Source organism: Pholcus phalangioides, unplaced genomic scaffold, assembly GCF_987345545.1.
Source record: "Pholcus phalangioides strain wild (caught in Gottingen) unplaced genomic scaffold, Ppha-v1.0 ptg000009l_1, whole genome shotgun sequence".
In the NCBI taxonomy this organism is placed as follows: domain Eukaryota; kingdom Metazoa; phylum Arthropoda; class Arachnida; order Araneae; family Pholcidae; genus Pholcus; species Pholcus phalangioides.
In genome coordinates this window covers 2173146-2185004 of record NW_028301602.1, presented here as the reverse complement: position 1 = coordinate 2185004, position 11859 = coordinate 2173146, and the positions used below count along the sequence as shown (strand labels likewise).

The 11859-nt window shown below is 33.7% G+C and overlaps 1 protein-coding gene across 1 annotated transcript in view; it reads left to right on the top strand.

Moving 5' to 3' along the window:
* The first annotated feature begins 793 nt into the window (after window positions 1-793).
* Window positions 794-11859, top strand: part of Eip75B (Ecdysone-induced protein 75B) — a 166573-nt gene continuing 155507 nt past the window's right edge. The window contains exon 1 of the mRNA XM_089237030.1: window positions 794-1327. Within this exon, the coding sequence (XP_089093156.1) occupies window positions 1237-1327 (91 nt within the window). The 5' untranslated portion in view covers window positions 794-1236. The remainder of the gene's footprint in view (window positions 1328-11859) is intronic.

The following is an 11859-nucleotide window of genomic DNA, read 5'->3' as shown; positions in this document are numbered from 1 at the left end:
ATGATACCATGAGAGAGAGATTTATAAAAAAAAATTCAATTTTCAACCACCAGGTGAAAAAGTGGCGCTTTTCCCATGGTCCATATAGCGTATATACGGCAACTTTCAATGGAATACTGACTCTGTATACTAACCAATGTATACAAGGTGTACTAACGCGCCAGTATACTGACACTACTCCGAGTTATATAGCGTCCGTTCTGGTAGACGTATTCCATTGAAACTTGTTATATACGTTATATGAACCATCGGAAACAGGAAAATTCTATTAAAAATAAAAGCTCCACTTTTTTTACCTGGTGGTCGAAATTTTATTTTTTTTTTTTTATTTCACAAATCGCTCTCCCATTGTCATTAAGATATCGTAAAAATGTGGCTGTATTCGGATAATCAGTTTTTAAGAGAAAAACTACTCGGAGCACGGGAACTTTAATTGTAATCACCCTGTATTTTTCCTGAATGAATTGAAAATATTCAACATCGATGATATTGAAATAAAAAAACTAGCTTTTTTTTTCTCTCCCCTTTGATATCCCCGCGCACAGTCCAATAGGGAGCGCCGTATCATAATTATGTCAATGGGTCATGACGTAACCAGGTCTGCGCGCCAAGGAGAGAGAGAGAGGGGAAAAGAAGAGAGACAAAAGGTTCATCGAACTTTAGGAGGACGCGCGATGGCAACAGGAGCAGGTTGCCTGGCGATGTGGCGAGAAAGTGAACGCGAACAGCTGATTCGGCGCCCTTTTTCTTTTACCGTTAATAGGGGGAAAAGAGAGAGAGAGTGTGTGCGTGAAGCCGCCAAGTTTAATGTTGCGCGCGTGTGTGGATCCCGACAGTGTGTGTACATGTGCCAAGAAAAATAACAAAAAATAATAATAAAACACACCATGTGCTTATGTCAAAGTGTGTCTACAACAGTGTGTCTCCGAAATGTTCTTGAAAACTGGATTTAAACATTTACTAGGATTTATTTGTTTTGAATTTTTTTGTGGATTTCGATCATCGAATTATCTCTGATTATGGGAACGATAATTCCCCCAACGTGCGATGATACTTTTTCTCCAATTTGTTTGTTTTTTTTGCTGCGATGATGATCAGTGAGTGATTGTTGTGTTTTGTGGTGTGTGTGTGTGAGTGGGGAGTGCTTATTTTTTGTGCCATTCATGATTTTTCGGACAAAAAAGCTGAGCGAAAAAATTTATACTTTGAGAGATTGATAACATTGATAGAAAAGGAATGAAAACTATAATGGGAGAAAGTGACTATTTCGATGATGATTATACGAACGCTATTCCAAACTGCGATTCTGTGCCAAATGAACTTATCGGTGAGTCAATTTACATGGTTTTTATTTATAGAGTTACATAAATGCTCTACTTCTATTTATTAGTTTTGATAAATGCTCTTGTCTCCAGATGATCCTTAAAGTTTTGTTTTAAAAAGTGAGAATTTTCGTAACTGATTTAAAAGAATTTTTTTTCTCACTATATTAAAATTTATTAATCGAAAGATTGTATGGGAAATGGTCAATGGAAGAGATAAATAAAAAAATCCAGTCGTGACGTCATGAAAAGAAAAATGACGTCACGATGGCGAAAAATATGCAAATTGCAACCGAGTTCAGCTATAACCCTATATATATCCTTTATTACTTCTCATTATTGAGATTTAATGACGAGATCTATTGGTGCATTTTTTCTTTTTTCCTTTCCTATTGCTACGCATTGTTAACTCTTTATACAAATACAAAATTAGGAACCACAACAGGCGAATTGCCCAACAATGTAGCTGGAAAAAAAAGACAATAAAAATAAATTGTACTAGAAAAACGCCCATAAAATTATGGATGTGTGGTTGTCGTAGGCCCATAAAAATATGGTTGTCATCCTTTAAATATGGAGAGCTTCTCGATTACTCCCACCCATCTTATCATGTTTCCCCCTTGAATTAATTAGCAAGCATTGAAATTTACAAAGAGGGAAAAACATTGAGGGACAAATGAGGCACCCTGAATACTATTACATGGCAAAAAATATATATATTGTTGATATTTAAGAAAATATGGGATGTTGCATTTCAAGAAACACACTGTATTTATATGATTTACATAAATTTGAATAGTATAAGAATGCGATTTGTTTGGCAAACTTACTTTTTATCATTGTTGAAGAATGCACAGCAATATATCTCTTCCACACATGGTATTTCCCTTCAAATTGCAAGGGGTCAAAAATCGTTATTGTTCGGTTTGTCAAGGAACAGGATACAGGTGTATCTTTTAGTTATTCTGTTGGTAATTTTAGAAACTTCGTGAATGGCTCGCAGGTAAAAATCGAATGTTTGAGAGTTGCTAAGAAGCATCAATGCCGAAATGAGCTCAAAATACACAATGCCTGTATTTGAAAAGTGTGAGAAACTCGTGTTTCTTGAAAGCAAGCAACGCAGCCAGATAAAGGGTTAAGTAGTGAAAATTCATAACTGATTTAAAAGAATTTTTTTCACTCCATATTGAAAGTTAATAATCAAAAATTTCATATAGGAAATGGTCAATGAAAAAGAGAAGTCGGTCTTAAAAGTAACGTCGAGAGAGGGTGGGAAAAAAATATGCAAATTGCATCCGAGTTGACCATAATCCTATATCTTTATTATAGGTCTATCTATTATTGCGATTTTAATGATGAGATCTATTGGTACATTTTTCCTTCCGCATTATTAAAGTATTATTATGGAAATTACTGTTTTTAGTAATCGATACTCTCCGAGTTCACTTTCCTCAGTGTGACTTTAATGATTCGAACTATTCTTTTCTTCTTATAAATCACATTTCACTTAATTGATATAGATTCAAACTTGCAGGAATACCAAAGAAAAAAAATATGTGACATTCTTTGACTGCTACTCATTTATTTCAAAAATTATACTGATCCATTTAAAATTCAATGCATTAATTTTATGTGTGCATCTTTCTCTACACCAAAGGCACAAACGAAATTTTTGTTTTCATGTATTGCTTTATCACTTGAAGTAATTTAAATAAAATTGAATTCTCATGAAATGAAAAGTTCATAAAAAATGAAATGAGAATTTCATGAAACATCTCCATTTCACAAACGCTTGGCCAAGTATGGGTAAATAAAATGCTTTTATTAATCAAAGCATCAATTGCATTGTCAGCAAAACCTTTTCCAGCTTCATCTTATGAAAGTTATCTCTTGATGCTCTTTTAAAGATAACCAGCAAAACCTCAAATAAAAATCGTATTAAGATTTCCAGTTATGAAAGTCACTCACATGAAACAACATGGTTCGAAGATAAATGAATATTTATTTAAAATTATTCTTTTCTCTTCCGTTGTGATTTACCCGGTAGTTTGAATCACTAATTTTGAATCACCAAAAATACTTTTTAAACAAGGAAGGAAATTTTTGTTTTGTATTAGAAAGGAAATCAATAGGGTTACCAAAACCAAAGACATTTTTTAATATCTTTAACGTTTTTTGTCCATTCATAAAAGTTGGTTTTTCTATGAAAAATTCTACGTATGTATCATAAGTTTTATATTCTGTTATTGAGGATATGATACGATAGTTCTCTTAATTCATACAGAAATTTCATGAAAATAGAATTCCATCCTTGAAAACTAATTTCTGGATATATTTCTTGATATTTCGATAGGAAAAACAATCAATTTAAACTTATTCATGAATTTCATTTTTTTTCTTCAAAATTCAAACCTAATAATAAAGTTCTTGAAATGAAATTTATAATGAAAAAATTGGCGTAATTTTCAACGTTATTAGTAACAAAGAAAAAAATTAATTTTATATAATTTAGAGTTTATTTTCAATTCAAAAAGGTAATGATCAGTGAAAGTAATGATATAAAACATTTTAAATCTAATTACGAATGGGTATATCAATACCACGTATATTATTTAGTATTTTGAACAAAATGAAACCCCAAAACAAAAACTAATAAGTGTTTAGTCGAAACTGCTACATATCTTAAAGTTGAAGTCCATACTTAGCTTCATCTCAGCATGATGATTTGTAAACGTGAATCATGAAGGCTGATTTCAGAGCTACGGTTCAATACAAATAGCTAAAACAAGGGCACGGCGTTATGTCAATTTACATCTATCGAAAATATACAGCATACTGATAGTTTCAGATTCTACACGTACAGTAAACTCTCTACACATATCATGAATGCTTCCATATAATACGAAATTTTTCATTTTTTGAACGCTTAAGTTTTTTTTATTTATTTCCATTTATTGAAAGTTTTTCTTTATGGCGAATTTTCTTTTCGATTGAACGAAATTCTTCATAATATGAATACTCAACTGGATGTATTAGCGGTATTCGCTCGTGTTAGTCACGGAATTAAATTTCGACAACGGTTCTCGGGAAATTTTTAAAAAAGCATATAAAAATATTGGTAATGAAGAAAATATAATGGAGAAAAATGAAATTGTTGCCATAATGCATAGACGCAGAAACTCTGAGGACTTTAAAAAAAATCGCTCGCTATCATAAATTTTTTTGCATTCATATTCGGCTATAGAAAAAAGAATTCATTTATATTTTACGACTCTCAAAAGTAAATCTAGGTAAAATAAATTGAAAAGTTCACACACACACACGTGTACCCATTACTCAATGTACTGAAAAATGAAGACTTGTTCACTTAAAAATGGTCAGACTGATATGTATTCAGAAATATTAAATACATCGAAAGGATTGGAAGAATTTGCTATTCATCACATAAGCATTTCTACTGGTTCATACTTGATGTTGCATTAGAATTTTCATTAACATCATTTGCATAGTACTATAGAATGGCAAAAGATGAAGTGGTGATGGAAAATCGAATCTAACTCAATTCATGAACCGAAATTTCTAAAAACAAGGATAATCTAGTTTATATTTCAGACTTCATAATCAAGATTATGAATTTAACGAAACATTTTTCATAAATTTCTATACAAAAATAATTTATTTGGTACTTCTAGTACATTATTATGTAAATGTTTTTTGTTACAGGTGACCAGTAAGTACAAATGTGTGAATATATTTGATTTTTAGCTTAAAGAGGAGGAGGATCTTCGATTTACTGAAAACTGAATCCAATGGAGACGTTTGGACCAAAAAAGTTGCATTTCAATGTGGTATAAGTTAATCACTGTTAATCACTATCGCTTTATTTATACAACCCGGCAAATACGGGCAATTGAAATCCACAAGTGTCATTTTCATTTGGTGTGATATTTTATGGGTAGCGATCTCCAAATTCAACAAATTTTTTTCTTGTCTGTGAGTGCATATTCATGATCATTTCGATCCCGATTTAACTCTTGTCTCGATTTAATGGATAAAACTGTACGAGTCTGTCCAATCCGGAAATATAATATTGAAGGGTAATTTCATTCTTGACCAAAAGTTTAAGGGGTATTTTTGTAAAAGGGGAGCTATCTTTTTTATCAATGAGAAATAACTCTATTAAGAAACAAACCTAAAATTTTAAGTAGTTTTCACTCCTCAACGAAATTTGGAGGAGTAAAACTGAAGTTTTATGCGTGAATCATGCATCTAGATGCGTATTGGTAAACACTGGTACGAGTGTGTCCTGAAACGACTTGCAGGAGCTGTAGCCCAGGTCGATAAGATACTCGCCTAATGTACCAAAGGATGTTTAAAGGTGTCGCGAATTGTATATCCGGTTCGTCCTTGTCAGCAACTTTCCTGACGCTGGAGTACAACAGAAACGGCGACATGACCACAGAAAAAGATTGCTACAGCAGGGAGTCCCATACCGAGAGGTTAGCGCACCAACCTCTCGGCGAGTATATAAAAAAAGCTGCCGTTCAGAATTTACAATAAACTGTAGCTCCCGGTCTAATTAGTCCTCGTTTGTAGAAAATGACCGTCGTGCTACAAAAATGATCAAATGAAAACGACTCGCGAAATTGTTTTTAAGCTAGATATGTTCGTTTAGCTATGCTTAGATATGTTCTTTCTTTGCCGGAATTTTTTCATAATCTGTTTTCGATCTCTCGGTTGTGTTTAATAGGATTTGTGAAAGCACAGCAATATTACAAACCAATCGAAATCTTGATTTGTGTGTCCATGTGTTTCACTTATTTATTTATTTTTATGCTTTAAAATTTACATTCCGTATAAAGCTATTTTATGTCCCAGATAAGTGCTGATTATTTTAATGCCCTGAATGAATGTTTCGGAACATATTTAGAAAAATATGGTACATAGTTCTCTTTTCTGTCAATCAATGAAATCGTGCTCATCGCGCACAGCGGGGGTAAACTAATATTTTAATTACATTATTTTCCCTATTTATTTTATTAAACAAAAACCTCCAAGATTATTCAGTAGCCAAGACGGCTTTCTTTAGCTCATTTACCTTATTTGTAACCTATTTCGAGCTTGATCCACGTACAATGAAATTAGGGTTTTGATCGAGTTACCCATTATGCTTCCATCACTAACACTTCCCACGAGTGGCCGCGTTTATTTTTACATTTTTTTTTCTTTTCTTTTTTTATGGCCACCATGTTCAGAAATTCTATTTCTGAGTACTAGTAGTATTATACATGAGCAAAAAGGAAATTAGGGCTGGAGAAGAGTTTTTACTTTACTCCGTTGCATACAAAAAATAATAATAATCAGCAGATTTTTCAGTTGCTCTAATAAAAACACGTTCAGTTTGTGCTGAAAAAAAAAAGAAGCAAAGAAAAATGGCTACTGGAGCATAAAAGTAATGATAATAATAATAATAAAAACTCCCTCTTGTGCTGCAACAGCAGCAGCTTCTATTAGACCTTGAACCGGGGCCTTTCCTTTTACTGTGGTTGACCCAACTGCTTAAACTTATTATTAAGACCAGGCAAAACGATATACATACATTCATACAGAGGAAAAGAAAGAGAGAGAAAGATGTCTTTTTTGTATTAAAAGAGGGAGAGGAGAAAGATGTCGAACTTCTTCAGCGAAAAAACTTTTTCTCCGACTTCTTTTTTTTTTATTGCCATTCTCTTTGCCAATGCTATGTAAGTGCTTGCCTATGCTGCTTCTAGTAGTGAGTGACCCGTTTAGAGGTTGTTGGCTCTGCTAACCAAGTAACCCTGTTTTTCCTTTTCCCTTGGCTCTTCTCTGCTTCTGCAACAACCTATAGAGGGCGTTACGAGACTTTTACCGTTTTTTTTTTTTTCGCTTCCATTTTAAAGTAGGGCGGAGTTGCGTTCAGTGAAAGCAGTTGCCCATATTATCATTATATTTATAATTCTGATTTTTTTTTTCTGGTTACATTATTGTTATCGTAAGATGCGAAATCGTACATGTCCAAGAAAATGTTCTTTTTTTTCTTTTTGCTGAAACTAATCAGAGCATGGGGGGAGTATTTTAACTTTTTTTTTTTTTTTTGGCTGAAATGTTTAAGTAATGATAAGCATCGATATTTGTAACCTTTGTTTCCTTCTCCCCCCCCCCCCCTGTTTGGTTGCTTCAGGAAGTTTTATTTTGTTCAAGCTTATCTTTTGAGGTATTAGTATTTCTTTATTGATAATTGTTTCATCGTCTATATGAAGAGATAAGGGCATCGTACTACATGTATATGAATCCTGACTATTGTCCTCTTGGCCACACAGGAAACCAAAACGATGCACACAAAAACAGACGGCAATGACGGTCATCATGCTATTCAGTTTGTCTCACGTTTTAAGACGGCCGCAACCAAGTGCAGTGAAACCTGGATATAGCGATACTCTGCGGTCGAACAAGAATTACTCTTATAGGGGGGGGGGGGTCATTGTTATAATGAGAGGTAAGCTAAAACTTCCAGTGTGTCACCGTCGAATGTTATGCCAACAAGTCCGGATCTAGGGGGGGGGGCAGATAGGGCAACTGCCCGTACTCAAAAATTTAAGGGTGGTAATTTTTAGGTGGAAACAAAGAACACCATTATAAAATTATCGAATTTTTAATTGGTGGGAAGCGGCAGAAATTCTAGTTATGGCCCTGCATGTCACCACCAAATGTGATATTACCACCAAATTTACTCATTTGTTGACTTCTATTCTGAATTAGCATTGTTAGTACCACCAGTGGCTAGTGTAAAATGCATTTACGATTATTTATTCGCAGTAAATTGATTAGTTGATTAGTAAAAATCAGTAAGTTGTTCCACACACTGTAAAGTGGTTTACTGCACACACACTTTAGTGTATTACACAGAAGCTAGCTTCACGGCAACTTCATAAACACTTTACTGAGGGTAGATAGTGCAAAAGATGGTTTTAAGCACCTTTTTTAGAACAAAAGCTGGTGAGGAATTTTAAAATATATTGAAGGAAATTTTGAGCGTGATATAAAAATGTTGTAGCAGTTTCAAAACTACCCAAAAATTATCGTTAAAGAGGAATTTATCGTAGCAAAGAATATCGTTGTATCGAGAGGAGGTTAACATTAGACTATAGGCAATTTCAAACAAGATTTGAAAAAAAAAACATAGTTGTAGAGGGATATATCGTTATATCGAGTATCGCTGTAACGAGGTTTCACTGCAATCTAAAAGACTTCATCCACATATCGTCGTTTCCAATAGTTTTTTGATGGTTTTATAAAGAGAGAGAAAGAACACACAGTAATTATATGAAACTTTCCAAAAAAAATGAAATAACTGAAGTTAAGCTAATCACAGCAAATCTTATTCCCGCGAATATAAATTGGCAGTACTGAAATTTTTTTAATCAAATGAAAATCTCTTGCAAAAGCTGTTTTGTTTCGTAAGCATCTGGTTTGTATAAGACAGTGGCTAAATAGCGCTACCGAAATATAATATCATCAATAATTTAAAAGGATTGACCTTATGGCATTCTCATTTGAGCCTAGCTTTAATCATACAGCATTCAAAATCAAGATAAAAATAGCAAAATCTTTTACAGTACTTTGTTCCATGAAATCTTGAACTGCAACTGTAGTTTCGCATTGAAGAATTATATTTCAGAAAATAATTCAATGAAGTCTCCCTTTTTTTGGTATTGTTTGAGACATTTCTAACGACATTTCTCTCGTAACAGTGCTATACCTCTGTATACAATAGTGAGCTTCTAACCAATACTTTGCTTAAGCGTTGTTTAGAAGCTCACTGTTACTTCGAGCACTTTTTTAAAGCTCACAGTTGCTTCATACATGTTTAGAAGCTGACTGCTATCTTCATACGTGTTTAGAAACTCATCGTTGCCTTTGCTATTGTTTATAACTTCATTGTTGCTTTCGCTCTTGTTTAGAATCCCATTGTTGCTTTCGCTCTTGTTTAGAATCCCATTGTTACTTTCGTTATTGTTTAGAATCCATCCCATTGTTGCTTTCGCTTTTGTTTAGAAGCTCGTTTTTGACGTCATTATGATCGGAAATTTATTGTTTTATAAAGATAATTTATTCCACTTTTTTAATTGTTTTTGAAAATTGTGTCAGCATATGCGAGAACTCGAAATGTTTATACTTCTTTCAATTGATACTATTTCATACCATTTCAAAAAAGAAAATTAAATATACATTATTAAAACGTGTTGTATTAATATAAGCCAATCAAGTTGCTAACTGATGCACGTAAAACTATAAATTATCAATATTTCGCACAGGTGTTTCCAATCAATATCTTCTTTGTTCGAAAGTGTTTAATAAAACATCTGCATGGATATGTGGGTAACGGGGTATGTATGATATCGAAACAGGATGTACGAGGTACAGTGATTCAGCCTACCCTCCCATTTTTTTCAACGGTAAAAACCCCTTGTATGCTACGGTGGGCTTTCTTTCTCCTTTTAAAACACTTTTGTGGCCCATCTTCACCTGCAAGTAACTATTATTTTTCCCAAGGTCTCCAAAATGAAGAGTCAGAGGTAGGGTTCGTTGTTGTAGCCTTGAACCCAGGGACACCCATTTTTTTAGAAAAGAAAAATCTGCCTATACTGGAAAAGTAAAGGGAAAAAGAAAAATATGTGTTACATACAATTTTTTTTCTTATTATTCGGGCGGATGAGGCGTACTAGGGTACGGTATGAGTGCGCATGCGCGTTATTAGATAAAATAGGGGCGAAAGAGATTTGGCCGGCCTTCACCCTTCTCGGGGTGAGTAAACTGTGGTCGGTGAGAAAACTCTCTCTTTCTTTCTCTAGTGGGTGAAGGACGCATGAGTTCAGAAACTTATAGATTGCGCATGCTCGTGTGTCCTGGTTCTCTTGATGATGGTGTTTTTTCTTATAGGACCTTTTTCTTTTCATTTCGTCTTCACTTGTACTTATTTTGTTTCTTTTGCTTTTAATTTATCTGTTTACTTTCTCTGTGGCACTTAATATTTTTTTTCAGGTCATTTTGTGCGTTTTGGCAACAGCTCACGTGCCATAAATGGATTTTTCTTTCTCTGTTTCAAGAATTTAGGTGCCAATAACTTTTCACGTTATCAATCACGTTTTAATTGATAAACGCTTGATTTATTTATTTTTTCCAAGATGAACGAGTGACACGAATATTGCTTAGTACTCAACAGGAATTCTTAAACTTTTTACATTTGTACTTAAATTTTTACATTTCACCCTAGGGAATGAGGTTGAAACATTTAATTAGTGTAACCTTCCAGAGAGGTTTCATTTCCATGACTCATTTGCAAGGTCATTTAAGAGTGGTCACAGTCTTTTATTTGAGAATGATGTTTGTTTTCTAAATTTAATATCATTTTTTTTTTTTTTTTGGCGTACGAATTCCCTTTCGTGCAAAATTGTTGAGAATCGGAGTCTCTTCATTAACCTTTTACCGACCGAATTCAAATTTGAATGGATTTTTTTTCCTTTTATTTACTCTTCTTATCCTTCAGTTTGGCAACCAAAAAATTCATGAAAAAAAAGTTTCCTGTATGTTTTCTGGGCGTGCTCATGTCCATAGAAACATGATTAAAATTAAGAATAAAAAATTAAATATCAATCTTTCTTAAAAATAGGGAATTTAATTTGAACATTTCAAATTTATGTCATAATTGCTGAAATAAATAAAATTTTAGATTTGTAAATTAAGTTTGGAATCTGGGGGGGGGGGGACATCTTATACTTTCATGAACGGAAAATATTTTTTTCTAATTAATAAAACCGATATTTTCCCAATTGGGAACTTTGGCCGTTAAAAAGGATTACATTGAAGCCCTATTCCACGAAATTTCCAAACCGATCTCACTTCATCCTCGAGTGCTGAGGTGCACTACTCGGAAATCACTGGCATAAAACCATCACCTTTCGTAAGATGTGGTGATTGTTCAAATTTTTAATTTCCTTTTACTTGATCGTATTGAAAGCTTTTTTTATGCGTTGAAGCCTATTTTTTCGTAATTTGCAGGCCATTCGCGTGCTTTATCAACAGTAGTAATTCTATATCACCGAATCCTTATGGTCATGGTAGCCACACCCACGCGCTGTTATAAATCCAATATATGCACGTGTTTAAAAGAAGGTCGAGTTCGTGAAGATTCCACCCACCGAAATGGCAAACGAATAAACAAAAGACGGAAAAGAAAAAAAAATCAAATCACACAAATTTCAAACCTCGGACCACGGGAATACAATTGTACACATCGACCCAAATCTCGAATAATTTGAAGGTTTTAAACGATTCAGGTTTTTACGTGGGAATTGCTGAGTTTTTAACACTTTTGCAATAGGAAATAATAATTCATCAACGAATGACCAAACAATGAGATGCAGAGAGAGAGAGAGAGAAGTTTTCATCTCCGTATCTTTTATTTGTTTGCATAACAAACACACTTTTCTTTGAATGGGAAATGAAATTACAACAT